Source organism: Melanerpes formicivorus, unplaced genomic scaffold (genome assembly GCF_026170545.1).
Source record: "Melanerpes formicivorus ecotype bairdi unplaced genomic scaffold, bMelFor1.0.p_v2 SCAF_3, whole genome shotgun sequence".
In the NCBI taxonomy this organism is placed as follows: domain Eukaryota; kingdom Metazoa; phylum Chordata; class Aves; order Piciformes; family Picidae; genus Melanerpes; species Melanerpes formicivorus.
This window is the reverse complement of record NW_027142355.1, coordinates 28,580,550-28,598,179: the sequence shown is the minus strand read 5'-3', so window position 1 is coordinate 28,598,179 and position 17,630 is coordinate 28,580,550. Positions and strand designations below refer to the sequence as shown.

The 17,630-nt window shown below is 41.2% G+C and overlaps 1 protein-coding gene across 1 annotated transcript; it reads left to right on the top strand.

Annotated features, from left to right (window-relative positions):
* The first annotated feature begins 569 nt into the window (after positions 1–569).
* Positions 570–14,413, top strand: CAV2 (caveolin 2). Its single transcript, XM_068169867.1, has 3 exons — positions 570–787; positions 967–1,154; positions 9,424–14,413. Exons 1-3 carry the CDS (start codon positions 638–640, stop codon positions 9,572–9,574), a joined length of 489 nt encoding a protein of 162 aa, XP_068025968.1. The 5' UTR covers positions 570–637; the 3' UTR covers positions 9,575–14,413.
* Positions 14,414–17,630: the final 3,217 nt, after the last annotated feature.

The following is a 17,630-nucleotide window of genomic DNA, read 5'->3' as shown; positions in this document are numbered from 1 at the left end:
AACAAAATAGAGGAAATAATTTATGTGGACTGAAGCCAAAACCCAAGGAGGATAGACACATTTATTTCAGCAACAGTTAGGCTGTTTGGGGAGCATAAGTCAAATAAGCAGTGTCGGAGTGTGACAAACCGACGGGGCTGGGCATGGGAACCTTTATTCTTTAGACTTATCCCCTATGTCCTAAAGCACAACCGCCTCAACTTTTTTTCCAGCTGCCTGTTGTGTCAATGACAGAAAAGCTCGTTGCCCCAAATGTCAATCATGCGTGAGGCCGCAGCAAAGGCTGCCCCGGTATTTCACATGAAGGGAGAAAACAAATGCGGCCGGCAGCCCCGGATAGCTGGAGTGGGCAGTCCTGCTGGTAGTTCCGACCCATCAAGCGGTCGCCAAGTCGAGGGGTTGCATGGGCTGCTGGCGAGCCCTTCGGGCGGCGGAACTCTTACTATATTGCGGCGCCCACCCCGGTGCCCGGTCCGGGAAGCTCCCTGTCGCTCCGATTCTCGTCGGTGGCGCGGCCCGTGGGGCGTGTCCGGGCAGCCGTGCTCCGCCCCAGCCCAGCGGGACCGCGGATGCCGCGGTAGCGGACGGGGCAGGGCAGGGCAGGGCAGGGCAGGACTGGGAGCCGTGGAGCAGCGCCATGGGGCTGGAGACGGAGAAGGCGGACACCCGTATCCTCATGGACGACGACAACTTCCCGCGAAGCGGTGGCCCCGCGCTGCCGGAGGCAGAGAAGTTTAGGGAGGATGAGCTGGACCGCGACCCCCGCGGGATGAACGCCCACCTGCAGGTGAGAGCCAGGGATTCCCGGCCTGGCGGGGAACTGCGCCGGGCCGCGGGACGGGCGGGGCTGGCGCTGGGGCCGGGGGGCTGGGGGCTGGGGCCTCTGCCAGGGCGGCGGGTGGGGGGTCGCCAGCGGTCTCCCCTCGTCCCAGCTTTGCGTTACGGCGCAGCTGCATCTTCTTCCAGCTGGGATTCGAGGATGTGATCGCGGAGCCCGAGCTAACCCACTCCTTCGACAAAGTCTGGATCTGCAGCCACGCCCTCTTTGAGCTCAGCAAGTACCTGATCTATAAGGTCCTGACTCTGGTCCTTGCCATACCGCTGGCCATGGTCGTGGGGATCGTCTTCGCCGTGCTTAGCTGCCTGCACATCTGGTAAGTGCATTTTGTTGCTCATCGGTGCGTGGGCTCTGCAGACAGCTCAGCAGAACTCACCTCTTACAGCATTACTGCCTAACCAGTAAACAATGTCTGTAACTTCTATTAATTGTTGTATTTTTAAAGGGACATAAATGAAAACAATGTTTTCTCTGTAATTCAGTTTCCTGCCTTGCTTTTACCAATGGTCTGTGTAAGCTCTGTGGGCACAGAGCTTGTTCTGCTATTTATGTGGCACCTACTGCAATGCATTCAAGCTTCAGCTGGCTTCTGGAGTAATAATGATAACTTGTTGTATGTTGATGTTTTTAAAAAACCATGTTGTTAAGTTGATAAAACTTGTATTTGAAATGAAATGCCTCTCCAGAAGTATTACTCACATCTGGCACCTTCACAGTACTGTCACCTCTTTCGTTTTTCTCCTCACAGACCAAAGAAAGCTTCTGGGGGCCCAGTTTGCTCTTTCTTTGCAACTACCATAAAATATGCTGTCACCTCCTTGCATCTGGTACATGGCCATCTCTAGTGCAGTGCCCCAAAGCACTTCCATCTAAGCAAAAAACAAACAAACAACCCAACCCAAAACAAAATGGAACAACAACCAAAAAAAAACCCCCAAACAACAAAACAAACCACAACCTGGTGAGCTGAGGAAAATTGCTGATGTCCATGGCTCAGGTTCCTAGGCAAATATGGTAGCCTTCCAAGCCACAGTAAACCTGGTGTACTGGCAAAATAGGAAGAGTACCTCACGACCAGAAAGACAATTATTTTGGAGAGGGAAGAAAGGCAGGGAAAAGAATGAGGTTGAGGAAAAAAGAGAGAATCCAGCAGACTGCAGAGGAAGGGATGACTACAGATTATCAATGCCATCCCTGCAAACCAGGATTTTCCATGTATGTGGGTTTTGGGCAAAGTCTTATTTGACTTGGATAGCACTGGAATCATGAAGAAGCTGTTAATGAAAATAAAATATAATCCAGAAACTGGGAAACAAATAGGAATATGTTGGTTATGTGAACATGTAGTTGCAATGTCATGGGTGCAGATTTTAGTTTTTGGAAGTGGACAGGAAGTTTAGGTTGATGATATTTGAAAACTATCTAATTCAAATTTTGGAGCAGAGAGTTTGCATAATATTCACAGGAGTTACAATGTAGTTTAGAGCTGGCCACCTGCTACTTCTGGTTTTCAGATTACTATAAACGTTAATGTGTCCAGACTTTTAGGTCTGTCATTGTGCTGTAGTGTATCACGTGACTCCAAAGGGTATGGTGAGCATATGGATTTCCAGTAGTGGGACATCTATGGAAGAATTAATATCAAATTTATTAAGCCTGTAATAAGCTTTTGTGCTTCAGATACAAACATGTGAGTTTAACTGAAGGAAGGGCTCAGAGGTCAGTTTCTATTTATGCAAGTTATCCCTAGTGACTCTCTCAGGAACTGTGGGTTCTCTGTACATCTGAAATAGGACTGTCTGAATATGGCACTTGATTTAAAAATTTTCCCTTGATTTTGTGAACACATTGTTTCCAAAACAACTGTTTATCTTTCCCTATGTTCATTATCAGTACTGAAGTGATCTTTCATTTTCATTTTCCTTGCACCTGACATAGATGCAAAAGAACTGCATAATTCAGTAGCATTACCTGTTCCCCTTTGGGCCCCATCCAGTGTTACCATCCAAAGCCTGCACTGTCTCATCTTCCCACAACCACAAGCTGGATTTGTTCCAATACAAAGGTGGAACAACACTGAGACTAAGATGCAGCATGCCATGTTCCAGACTTCTTAGGAGTAAGGATTTCAAAGTTTCTGTGTTTGAGAGGGTAGTGCAGGAGCAGTGCAGGTACAGGGACCCTAGACACATGGTGCTTGCTCCCCTGTAGCTCTGTTTGGTCTGGTGAAAACAGTAACTCCTTGTTACTGGGTAAGTGGAAGGGAATTCCATTATAACTCTCTCTTCAGCTGTTGAAATGCTGGGGGGAAACCCCTCTTACATGCAGGAGTCCATACATCCAAGTCAGTGAGATGATGCCTTTGGTTTGTTATAGAGGAGCATTTCTTTAGGCTAGATTTGAGGGTTTTTCAACAACTTTTGGAAGTGCTCAGGCACAAAGCTGTTGATTGTCACACATGTTGTCACAGTTCTGTCAGCATGCTAAAAATCCACAGAAGACTGGCTCAGCATTTCCCATGCAGTAAGAAGACCTCATGAGTTTCACCCCTCATACCTGATAGCAAATGTTTTTCATCAGCAAAAAGATTGATAAAGAAGGACGCACATGTGTGAGACTTCATGAACAGCAAAAAAAAAAGCTGAGTAAGAAGTACGTGATAATGCACTTCAATTTTCATTTTTAACTCTAGAGATGGAATATATTCTGTTCTTGTTCTCAAACTGGCTGCTTGAGCCAGAATCTAGTTTTACACTACCTGGTAAAAGATACTGATAGGCTAAAACTGTGCCAGCTAACAGGTTGGTGACCTACATACAAGCCACTTTAAGGAAAGCTATTTATCTATATTTCTTCTCCTTTAGTAATGACTGTCATTCTCATCATTTTATGACCTATACATGGCAGAATTTGTCAGACTGGATTTTAACATCTTTCTGTGAATATTACCAAGCTTTTTAAACAAAGCATTAGATTGGGACTATTAAAATTATTGATGTTTTGAATATGAATGATTTCCCAATGAACGTGAGCATAGTTTTCCAAGCAGCACATGCCAAATAATGATATTTATTCTAGATTAGGGACTGATTCTTGTACCAAGCCGTGTGTTTGCCACGTTTTGGAAATTAATGCTTGAATTTCATATATGCCTTGTTGTAGTCTTGCCTGAATCCTGTTCTGGTATGTTACATATTTATACTAATAATCAGTGCTTCATTTGAGAATCCATAACATGAGTCTTGAATCTGAGATGTGTTCTAAATCACAAGGATTCGGCCAGCTTTGTGCTCCTATTGTCAGCTGGAGCAGCAGGTGCTTAGAGCTCTTCTTGGCTTGATCTTCATTCACAGTGGTAAGATGTAAGCAGAGTAGATATGGATATACTCTTACCTCTTTCTCCACAACTCCAGTTATGTAACTTACTGCTCTCATACTCATCCACAAAACCATCTCTCTACTGGCTGTCCAAAATCAAAATAAATTACAGCAAGGCCATGAAGACTCACCAGATGATATGGCGTTACCTTAATGCCTCTTCTTTCATGTCCAGTATGTATCAGTTGGCTTCTGAAGAGGAAGTAGGTGGATGTTTTCTTGCTTTCTTTTTAGTTTTATGCTTTGCGCCCTACCCAGTTCCAGGGATATATGATGTTTGGGTTTAATGCATTTCATACATTATGTGTGGGTCCTGGAAGGCTTTGAGGGTTCTCTCTTGCCTCACTCTTAAGTATCCTGAGGGTTAACAGAACTCACCAATAAGCTCTGCAACTGCTAGGCAATATTTATCCATCTGTTCACAATACTTGCTTGTATCGTACAGCCATGCAAGACTTTTAATGTGAAACAATGGTGTAGTACATGTCTGTACTTTGAATTAGGTAATTTAACCACTGGATGGCATAGCATTTAAGAAGTAGCATTAAGGTATTTCTGAGGTTCCATTTTGAAAACACTTTACAGCAGAAGATGTGATTCTTCATTTTGAAGTGGGAATCTAGATTAATAGTGAATGACTACTCCAGCCATGGTTCCCAACCCTGAAAAGTCGAGCTGCTTTGAACTGAAAGTACCCTTATCAGTGGGAATTAAACTGCGGTCTGCCATTTCCAAGAGGTGTCTGGTTCTTGACAGTGTTCCCTCAAGAGAACATTCTTTAGCAGAAAAGAAGTAATGTGAGTTAAAGCAAGAAAGGTTGCTGTGTGTAATTTTGTAGATGTCCAGCCTTGAACAGAAAGAAGAGAAAATAGAATAGGATGGGGAAAAAATTATCATTTGTTCTTTTGAGCTCCACAGTTCCCAGAGAGATGATTCTTTTTACTTATTGAAGGGATAGCTATTCTATTTTATACATATATATATATACACACACATACGTAACAATGAGAGGTCATATAGGCAGTTGAAATACTTCAGCTATGCTTCACCTCAGATGCCAAATTCAACAGAGTTTTGATTTTCTTCCTATGTGCCATGTCATAATACTACTGGTACAAATATTACAGAAAGTGTTGATATCCTTGGGATATGCCAACTTCACATCCACTGCTAGACATTTCTCAAGTAAGCAGTTGCTGTCTCTGTGAATAAAAGTGCAAACTGGGGTGAACCCACAGCACTGGGAGTAAAAGATAGAAGTACTTATTCACATGTCACAAAACCAAATACACAGCTCCTAGTAGCACTTGATTATTTATTTTTTCAAGTGTGCCTGGTCACTCCACTGAAGGCACATCACATTCTGATAATTTGGAAATCATCAGAGGTAAGAGAACATACCCTGTGCAGAACAGGATGTATACACATATACATGTAGATACAAATATAGACACACTCACACTTTTTAGAAAATATACTGCTCTCTCAGGTCTAAATGATTTTATTCTCTGAAGAAAGGTATTTGAGCAATGGTCTAAGTAGGCTGACATTTGTTTTAATACATAGAGTTAGCCTGCATAAGTTTTGGCATGCATTTACCAGAAAATGCAATAGCAAGTGCTAAAAGATTATCAAACATTACCAAAACATTCTTATATTTACTGTATTTAACAATATTGAAAGAGGTTGGGTTCTGGTATGGTGTGAATAACCTCTTCAGCAGTTGCAAGTAGTCTGATCACTGCTTTTCCAGCCTTCCCTAATGACAGCCTGGTGATTCACTACATCTTTCTGTGAAATCTCTGCATAGTGTGGTATTTGTTTAGTTGTATTTTGTGTGGTCCTGTCAATAGAAGGTCCAATGTAAAGGTCAAATTTTCAGCCAAACACCACCATGGCCATTAAACCATGTCCTGAAGTGTCATGTCTACATATTTTTTTAACACCTCCAGGGACACTGATTCCACCACCTCTGTGGGCAATCTATTCTAATGCCTGACCATCCTTTCAGTAAAGAAATTGTTTGTAATATCCAATCTAAACCTCCCATGGTGAATTTTCAGGCCATTTCCTCTTGTTCTATTACTTAATGGTAGGGAGAAGAGACCAACGCCCACATCACTACAAACTCCTTTATAGTAGTTAAGGTCTCCCCTCAGCCTACTTTTCTCCAGACTAAACAACCCCAGTTCCCTCAACTGCTCCTCAGAGAACCTGCTCTCCAGGCCTTTCATCAGCTTCACTACCCTTCTCTGGACATGCTCCAGCAACTCAATGTCCTTCTTGTAGTGAGTGGCCCAAAACTGAACACAGCATTCCAGTTGCAGCCTCACCGGTGCTGAATACAGGAGCATGCTCACTTCCCTACTCCTTCTGGTCACACTAGGACTCGATGATCTTGGGGGTCTTTTCCAATCCAAACAATTATATGATTCTATGTTTTCTGCTTCTCAAATTCACTTAGATTTAAATAAACATGAGCCTGCAGTGTGCCCAGGCAGCCAAGAGGGCCAATGGCATCCTGGCCTGCATCAAGAACAGTGTGGCCAACAGGAGCAGGGAGGTCATTCTACCCCTGTACACTGCACTGGTTAGGCCACACCTCAAATACTGTGTCCAGTTCTCCCCTCAGTTTAGGAAGGATGTTGCCTTGCTGGAGTGTGTCCAGAGAAGGGCAAGGAAGTTGGTGAGGGGTTTGGAACACAAGCCCTATGAGGAGAAACTGAGGGAGCTGGGGCTGCTTAGCCTGGAGAGGAGGAGACTCAGGGGTGACCTTATTGCTCTCTACAACTACCTGAAGGGAGGTTGTACACAGGTGGGTGTTGGTCTCTTCTCCCAGGCAGCCAGTACCAGAACAAGAGGACATAGTCTCAGGCTGCGCCAGGGGAGGTTTAGGTTGGATGTTAGGAAGAAGTTCTATACAGAGAGAATGATTGCCCATTGGAATGGGCTGCCTGGGGAGGTGGTGGAGTCACCATCACTGGAGGTGTTCAGGAGGAGACTTGATGGGGTGCTTGGTGCCATGGTTTAGTTGTTTGGGTGGATTGGATTGGTTGATGGGTTGGATGCGATGATCTTGAAGGTCTCTTCCAACCTGGTCTATTCTATTCTATTCTATTCTATTCTATTCTATTCTATTCTATTCTATTCTATTCTACTCTACTCTACTCTACTCTACTCTACTCTACTCTACTCTACTCTATTCTATTCTTCTAAACAAATAGATAGATAGATAGATAGATAGATAGATAGATAGATAGATAGATAGATAGATAAGCAAGCCACATTAATTTTAGACAGCAGCAAAGGAGCAGTGACATAGCCTTTAGCCTTTATAAACTAACTGAAATGGAAAAGGGGTGAAGTCAACACGAGCTGAGTAGCCATTTCTGGTGTTTTCCCTGTATTGCTTGGAGAAATACTTTTGTTTGTTTTCCTTTGCATTACTGATATTTATCAGCTGCATTTTAACAGGTGGAGCTCCGATTTTATTCTGTAGAAATTATCTATTCTGTATGCAGTGATACTCTAGGTGGTTATAAAAAACAAGGTTTATAGGGTTCAGTTAAAAACTAGAGACACATTATTCCACTAACGCTCACAGTTGCATATGGTGTGTATATCACCAGCTGTTTCAGCAGAGACAAAAGAAGAGAAGGTTTTAGAAAAGCTATTCTTGTTTGAATCCATCCGGGTTAGCATAGAGTGCGGCATACACATACTAGTAGATGGTTTGCATTGTATGATAAAAGCTGATAATAAATAGATAAATACTGAAAAGAATTCCACTCTTAACATTTTTAAGCTTTAACTTTTTTTAACTGTGCCAAGGTTTTGGGTTTTTTTTACTATTTTGTTATTCTGAGCAACACTCATTGGAAATACACAATCTTTCCTTTTTTCTTTCTTTTCTTTTTTAGACCTATGATGAAATAGTAAAGTAAATATTTTCCTGCAATTCAAATCAAAATCAATAAGGTTCTGCAGTAGAATTATGTGGATAAAAGAATGGGATCTTAAATTCTGAGTGCAACAGCAAACTGGAACAGAGATGTTATATGTGCAACAGATTTTTTTCCTAAAACCTTCCTCCAAAACCACCTCAGTACTACATAAATTATTTACGTAAGAGAATCCAGCTTATGAGAAATGACCAGGGGTTTCTGCCAGTAAATGATTAAGAAAGAAGAATAATTTAAAAGAATGAGGTTAGTTGTCATGTAACCACTGCCCTCCTGAGCTGCCCGTACGTGCATTTCTGGCTCACGTCTGTTGTTAGTATGTACTCTTGTTTTAAGCCACCACTAATGACATTGCTTTGGAGTTGAAATATATGGAGAGCATCCCCAGATGCTCACAACAGGAATGCACAATACTTTCAAGTATGCACTCTGAGTGAGTAAAAAGATACTATACCTGACCAGGAGTTTTGACCTCCTTCTACATTAGTTTCTCGCTCACAAATAATAAACTTTACAGGACCAGCAATATCCCAGTTTTACGTGGTTCAGCATGTCTCTGTACTGTAGTAATCTGGTATAACCAGACATTGTGTTATTGTTTCTGTTTTATTGTAGCAACTGCTAACAGCCATGTTAGATTGGTAGGATTGAGATGAGACTGGTGATGTTCATGTGTCCTTGTGCATTTATACCCCAAGAGACAGCAGAGCAAGAACATCATGAAATACTGTTCCCAGCTGATCCAAGTGGGGAATGTGGCATTTCTGTTAAGCTGCAAAGATCCACATTCAGATATGTCCACAGCATAGATGAATCCTTAGCAAAAGACTTTGCTCCTCGGTCACAGTGGAGCAGCATCAAGGTTGCAGAATATCACACGCACCAGCCCTCCAGCAGCAGGGAGAGAACAGAAGCTTACCCCTGTAAAAGGCATGTGCAAAACTTAGCTCAGCATTGCCAATTAGGAATAAGCAAAGACATAATGAAAATAAAGCTAGTATCTCCTGTCTCCTGTGTTGTATACAAACAATCCTGGCCAGAGGACCACACACAGCATGGTGGTTCTGTGTGGGCAGGTGTGAGACACTGAGCAAACGAAACTGATGGAGAATGAGTGAAAGAGTGTGCAATCAACTTGTTTAGAGATCTAGAGTTACAAAATCACTCACACTTCTGTTTGGTTATCCTGATTTCCCCATGCTACAGCAGAAGCAATCTTCAAATCTTCCATTTTCTCTTTTACAGGATTGTTGTGCCTTTTGTGAAAACCTGTCTCATGGTCTTACCTTCGGTCCAAACTGTATGGAAGAGCCTGACAGATGTTTTCATCACACCATTCTTTCAGAGCCTGGGCCGATGCTTTGCCATGATTAACATTCGCCTGGACCAAGTGTAAACATCAGGGATGCAACACAGCTGTAATTGTAGCTAGTGTGATACCTCTTCGCTAACCTAACATACAAGCACTTAGCATTCATTCCAAACTGTTACATTTCAATGGCTGGTTTAAGTGGGAACATGCTTTTTTTTTTCCTTTTTCCTAAAACACATTTATTTTCAGGGAGATCAGCTGAAGAAAAAGTAGGCAGTTTTCATAGCTCAGTATTTTAACAAAAGAGTGAATGCAGAGTATGTTGGCAACACTTTATTTTAATGGTACGTCAATTGAAAGGTCACAGGAGAATTCTCATGGAGGTGTAACAGTCACCACAGTGATAATGATTGGCATTATTACTATAAATATTTAAATAGACTGTGATACTTTAGGTGAAACTGACCTCCACATTGACTTTACTGCAAATCCACCAAGGATCATTTTTGGCCCTCACTGTGCAGAATGATCAACTCAGCCCTCTATTATCAGCAGCTAAAATGAACGTGACTCATTGCACAAGCATACTGGGAACTGTTGTGTAATTCTCCTAGGCTGGGGAGGAAAAGCTCCCTGGAAGATTTTTCCCTTAAAATAAGGTGTTAGCTAATGATTTGGAATATCAGCTAATCTGTATATTTTATTTAATGAGAGGCTAACTTTGCTGTATATTTTGTTCCTTTGTAAATGGCACGTGATCATTTTCTTTGAAGCATTATTTTCATAGTAGCTGAACTCTAACCAGCTTACTAGGCAGTAAGACAATGCAAAAATTGCTTCAGACAACCAAAATTTCAGTTTCTAAGTTATGTAGATTTTTTTTTTTAAGCGTTGCTGTGCAATTTTAATGTATTTGTTATATATGGTTGCATATAAAAGCAAAGATTCTAAGAGTTTTCATGCAGGACTATGCAAAAGAGTTGGACATATCAGTTTATGAGAAATGGTTTTTATTAAATATAGGGTGTAGTAAATGCAAACCTGCCCATTTCTGTATATTATCTGTGTGACTATTGTGATATTTAAAACAAGAGACACTATGCTGGCACTTTAGCTAGGCAGCAAGCCCTTATAGAAGCCAAATGAGTTTAATTTGTATCCTTTTCTAATTCTCCTCACCTACTGACTTGCTTATTTGCTACTTCAAAGCCTAACTGCTGAAAAGCCCTTCTTCCTTCTGCACCTGATATGGCTTTGTAAACCAGAATAACGAAAAGTATGCAGAGGTACATTAAAATTACATTAGCCTTCTGTTGGGCTTATGCTGCTGTTTTCTTTAAATACAGATGGTTAAGTTGCAATTGTAACATGTTTATATTATTTAACAAATTGTTATTTAAAATAATATATCACAGATTTCTTATCAAGCAAAAGATGCATGATAAAATGGCAAAACCTCAACTTTTTCCTATTTTCAACTGCAATTTTTTGGAGGTCTTCAACTTTTTAAAAAGCTCTTAAAAATGACAAACTGCATTAGAACACTATGCAGATCTTCCAGAATATGGGAGAGGGGAAAGAAATGGATGAGCATCAATATGGCTCCGCTACTACAAACAGCATTTAATTTATTTATAGTGGAAAAATATGTATCTCAGTGCATAATTAAGCCCATACAGAATGATTGCTCCCTCTGAAGCATGTCTCTCAATGCAGAATTTTGGCTACCTTCAGAAAAAAAACACTTAATTCTTTTTACAGGCACATGCTTTATTTGCAGATGAGCTGCCAAATTTTCCTTTTCTTGCTTATTGGCCTACAGAAGCTAGCTGACACTGTATATTCTTTTATTAGAATTAGAATAAACCAAACCAGGTTGGAAGTGACCTTCAAGATCATCGTGTCCAACCCATCAACCAATCCAACCCACCTAAACAGCTAACCCATGGCACCAAGCACCCCATCAAGTCTCCTTCTGAACACCTTCAATGACGGCGACTCCACCACCTCCCCGGGCAACCCATTCCATAGCGCAATCACTCTTTCTGTATAGAACTTCTTCCTAACATCCAACCTGAACCTCCCCTGGCACAGCCTGAGACTGTGTCCTCTTGTTCTGGTACTGGGTGCCTGGGAGAAGAGACCATCATCCGCCTGTCTACAACCTCCCTTCAGGTAGTTGTAGAGAGTGATAAGGTCATCCCTGAACCTCCTCTTCTCCAGGCTGAGCAACCCCAGCTCCCTCAGCCTCTCCTCACAGGGCTTGTGTTCCAAACCCCTCACCAACTTTGTTGCTCTTCTCTGGACTCATTCCAGCACATTCGTTCGTTGTACATTGAGAACATCTTCATATGCTAAAAATATTTTTACCCTTTGTGCCATTTAGAGATGGATTCATATGGCTTATCAAAACTGGATTTAATGATTAGTGTCCATGGAAGCTTCTTGGGAGTTGTTTTTTCTGAAAAGAAAAAAAATAGCTTGCTGTTCAGATGTGCTATTTGAGTATTTGAGATACCTTTCTTATGTTAAAAGTGTAAATATCTCTTTGGAAAATAAAAATTGATCAGGTTAGGCTTGAATTCATCGGGGAGCTATTTTCTTTTACAACATCCAGGGATTTTTACAAAGATGTTTTCTACAGAAAAAAATATTCCCTTGATGGATTTATCTTAAAGGGGGAAAAAAAAAGGAAATCTATCATACTAGTCTAAAAGGAGCCTTATAAAAATCTAAACTTTGAGGGAGCTCAGGTTTGGATTCAGCCTTTGAGAATGAGGCCATTCCTTAGAGAAAAATATATCATTTTAGGTCATGCACTCTTGGATACGTGCATTCTTAAGTAGCTTACTGAAGTCATCTGGCTCTAGCTACCACAGAAAATCAAGTAGTATGTTTGATTTGCTGATATTTTGATTTAGGCTTGTTGTTAATTAGTTCTCTTCACCGTTGCCTTAGCTGTTAGAAGACGCAAAAAAGCTCGTAATTAAGTTATTAAAGCTGTTAGTTTCTTCTATATTTTGTAGCAGTATCTTCCCCTGGAACAGATGTGCTTGGCAAATACACATACTCATCCATGGAAGTAATGGAAGGAAGTGTGAATATAAAAAGAGTTTTAGATACTCAAGTGTGAATCTGCCTCAAGCAGCTCTGGCTGATACATCTTCTCTGGGTTTTACTGATTTGACAGTTCTGATAGATACTCCAAAGCTCTGCCACAGATGGTATCATCAATAGCTGACAGCACTGTTGGACAACAGGAGCTGAACAGGCACTGGTGCTGAACTGTGATATTCAATGCAGGAGTAGGTTCATAGAATCATAGAATGTTAGGGGTTGGAAGAAACCTCCAGAGATCATTAAGTCCAACACACCTGCAAAGCAGGACCACCTAGGGCAGGTCACACAGGAACATGTCCAGGCAGGTTTTGAAGATCTCTAGAGAAGGAGACTCCACAACTTCTCTGGGCAGCTGGTTCCAGTGCTCTCACAGTAAAAAAGCTTTTTTTCACATTGAAATAGAATTTCCTGTGATTGAGTTTACATCCATTGCCCCTCATCCTATTGCTGGGTATCACTGAACAGAGACTGGCTTTGTCTTCCTGAAATCCACCCTTCAGATATTTGTAGACAGCAATGAGATCCCCTCTCAGCTTTTCCTTCTCCAAACTAAATAGCCCAGGTCTCTCAGTCTTTCCTCATAAGAGAGATGTTCCACTCCTCTAATCATCCTTGTAGCCCTCAATTGAACTCTCTTCAGTAGTTCCCTATCATTCTTGAACTGGGGATCCCAGAACTGTACACAGATGTTAGGCCACTAGGGATAAGTAAAGGAGGAGCAAAACCTCCTTTGATCTGCTGGACACACTCTTCTTAATGGACCCAAGTATGCTATTGGCCTTCTTGGCCACCAAGGGCACATTGCTGTCCCATGGATAACTTATTATCAACCAGCACTCCAAGGTCCTTCTCTGTGGAGCTATTCTTCAGCAGGTCAACCCCAAACCTGTACTGGTGCATGGTGTTATTATTCCTCAGGTGCAGGCTCAACACTTACCCTTGTTGAGTTCCTGAAGTTTGTCTCTATTTCATATGAAATGTGGACAAACCAACCCAAATGATTGCTTAACAGCAATTTACAATTCAGAATTTAGGCGAGAAGTGGAGTCCACAAACATATTCTCATTGTGTGCAACAAATGCAGGAAAACACCTGATTCAGGTGTATCTACTTTCTTCCCCTCTATGGAACAGGGAAAATCCTGTTGCTCTTGAGAGTGAGTTTTCTATCATCATGGTAGAGCTATGAGGTTAAATAAATAAAAAGTGTGAGATGTTCTAATTCCAGCCTGCCTTGTGTTAATGCAGACCTTACATTTATAACCACAAGCTGGAGATTCACTTCTGCCATGCAAAGTATTTCAGCATCTTGTTTTTCATGAAGATTGTAAACAATATACATAACTAACATTGGATTTGTGTTTATGGACTTTTTTCTTTAAATTCAGATGGAAATTTAACCTGCCCCCTTATGAGAGCTGTGTGCTAAAACCTTTCTAATCTGACTCTAGCACTTTTGTATTTGTATCTTGTCTTTTCCCACCCTACTTGTTTTCCCCATCAATTGGAATAAATACTTAACAGAAACTTTGGCATATGAGTAAATGAGGAGCCTTTTTCTAGCTGTGAAAAAGTCCTCACTCCAGCATACTCTGGATAGAAAATTCAGAACCTCCCTGCGGCACTGGGACCTCAGACCACACACTCATATTTACTGGAAGCCAAAGAATGATAGAGCCATTATTGTTGCAGGGTGGGATTGTTCCCCCACCTGCTGTTATGCTGTGTTAACTCTCTTTTAAAAATACATGGAAAATACATGTGTTTGGGGTTTTTTTTGGTAATAAAATTGCAAATTGAACAAGGTCAAGCATCAATACTTTGACAGTGTTGCATGTTATTAGGCTATGCTCATGAAAATTGCAGTTTAAGATGAAAATTGCTGTGTAAGACTTCACACAAGTGTATCAAACCGGAAGCTATGCATTAAAACCTGAGGTGCTTCCTTCATGCAAGAATTTACAATTGAGCATTGAATTAATTAACATAACTTTAGTCTGGTGACACTAATCTTCCCAAGTTTATTGCAATAAAATGAAAAGTCTTCTGTAGCGGTAATTCAGAGAAGCTTAGATAGGTTCCTGCTATGAGTCATCCTCCAGGGAAGACTCTCTGAACTAATTAATGCAAAATGTTTGGCTTGGCTTGGCTCTTTTCCTCTGCTACATAAAATGTGGTATTTGTGGCAGAAATTGGACAGGCCTATGGAAGCAAATAGAGCTTCACGTAAGTAGTAGGGCAGATTCTTCTCTTCACGCGTTGCGGGGGTGTGCATGTGTGTCACCTGTCCTGGATGTTTGATTTTGTCTTTTGTTTGACTTTTCCCTCCAGCTGCGAACAGGAGAAAGCAGGACCCCTTCAAAAGGCACTGAATCAGATTCTGCTTTAGACATCCAAAAGGAATAAAATGTAGAGATCCACATTTTTATTTCAAACTTGGAGGAAAGTTTGCTTTCCCTACTGTCTCAGTTTAGCAACAGCTGCCCTTTCACCATATGTCCCTACCTCAACTTGCTTTTTATTTTACATTCTCAGAGCTATAACAATGCTAGAACTATAAGGTAGGCCTGGCCATGAAATGCTTTGGCAATGAAACTTCATGACAGAAAGTCCTGCAGAAACCCCAAGGAGTGAATCTTTAAGCCCCATTAATAAGACTAGTTCTCACAGTCTGGAAGACCCTTGAATAATCAATAATGTATTAATACTGGCAGAATAGTACAGAACAGTGTTGACATGGGCCAGTGTTTATGGTCCAGCTTAGTATTTGTCAAGGAATTTTATATTGAAAAGGGCTGATAAAAGAGTAACTTGATTTGTGCAAGGTCTGGTGGAATTAAAGCTTTAAATCTATTTGCCTCTCCAGCCAAGACAGTTAAAAGCTATCTTGATTGAGACCTACAGGGTCTAATACTAGTAAGAGATACTCACACCTCCCACAATATGAAGATGAGAGTCAGGCATTTAAATTCCAAACTGTAATCCCTGCCCAGATGCCACCCAGCCAGGAACATGTCCAAACTCAGAAGGCACCTCCCTTTCATGTAACTTCTCCAGAGAACCTACAGTTTTACTGTTGTTGTGCCCAGAATCAACCTTGTTTGAGCAATTTTGCATCTTACTTGCATCTAAGACCCATAAGAATTCCAAAAGAAGGGAAGAGATTGCCTTCAACACTTCAAAATACACTTACTGTGTATCAGCAGAATAGGGCACTTCCCAAAATACACTTTCCCAGGATTGAGTCCAAAGGCACAGACAGGCAAAAATTGATTTTGAGTCTCTCAGGTGTTGGATTACTTCTTCTAGCCCTCAGGCTATTGTGTAACATGTTATGGTAGCAGAGCTTCCATAGTAAGAGGAAATCATTCCAAGCTAAACATTGTGAGATGTAAAGAATGTGAGGGGTCTCTCCCTCTCCTGGTATAACTACTTCGATGAACAAACAGGCCAAACAACAAACATACATGAAAGTATGGTTCTAGATACTGGTGGTGAGGGGCACCCTTCTCAGTAGAAAAGTTCTTATCCAGTGACTTATAACTGAAAGTACATAAATACTAAATTCTCCAGAGAGCAGAGGCAGGATGACCACCAGGAGCACTGGCCTAGATTTTAAACTCATCCTAATGTGCTTGTTTATCATGCAACCAGATTGAGGACAACAGCACAGTTGATAAAAGCTCACCAATAATTTTGGCAGCTCAGGCTTTCATCCAGCAAAACATCCAAGAATGTGCATTAAATGATGCACTTAAGCAATTGAACAGAAGATACTAAAAGAGCAGTGATCTTCCTCTCCTTAGCCTCAGGTTTTTAAGTGCTCTGCACTAAGTCAGACTCCTATCTGACAGCCTCTGTTACCTAACAGCCTCGGTGCTGTTGAAACTATACATAAAGAATACAGTTTCCCAGAGCTGATTGTGATCTTGCTGACATTGGAATATATCAGGAATATTGTTAATACCATAACTAGAATAATTACACAAGCTTAAACTAAATAAATAAATTAATTAAAAAGAAAAGGCAGTGGTGTGCAAGGACTGGAATATTTGATATCACACAAAGACATTCAGTGAGTAGCCACACAGATTCAGTTCAGTTTTATGACTCGTTTTCTGACAATTCTTTGAGGAATTTTGTCCAGTCCTTTTTTTACTTTTTTTTTTTTCCCCACTGGCTTCTGGAAAGAAACATTTTCTACCCATACCAAAAACTCTTCTGCTCAAAGCTCAATGACAAAATAATTCAGGTTCCATTTCCAAGACCAGCCTGGGTGTCTACAACCCCTGGCAATTTTAGGACATACCTGGATAATCCATTCACAGTAACTGAGAAGAGGACAGTAAGCCTTTGCACTTTTAGAAGATTCTTGCAAGCCTTTACCACACCTTTTCCAGATGAGCTATACTCTTCCTCCATATGTAATGGGAGCTCCTTGCAGAACTCTTGTGTGCATCCACACCAAGTCTCTGGCTGTTAAGTTTGTGTGCATTTCTCACACAACTGTGCCAGAGAAAATGGGCCATGGCCTTTCTCATCTCTGCAGGCGCAACTTCCTCACTCTTACAACTTGGTGGTAGCTATGTCATTTTCTGTGTAGGCTGTCTTCTTGATATTCAAGCTCAAGTGAGCACTGCTAAGGTTCATCAGATGCAATAGCTCATTTCAGCTTGTATGCAGCCTATTCTGGGATTCATCTCATAAAGTTTATAAATTCCACCAGTTTCCAATATTCATCTAGCTGCAGTAGTGTTGCATGGCTGAGAAATGTGTTTTTTAAGGGGCTGCGGTTCTGTGGAAACCATTCCAGGACCAAGTCAACATTTCAAATTAACAAATATATCATATTTTTAACTCATCCTTGAGATATGCAGTAATACTGAATGATAGATCAAAATCTGATTTATGTGTGGGACACTAACTAATTGAAAAGTTTTCCTAGGCATGAAAATGTAGAACTGTTGGGAGGAGGTGTGTGTTCAGATGGGTTGAAAGATTGCAGAGACTATGTCCTTCAA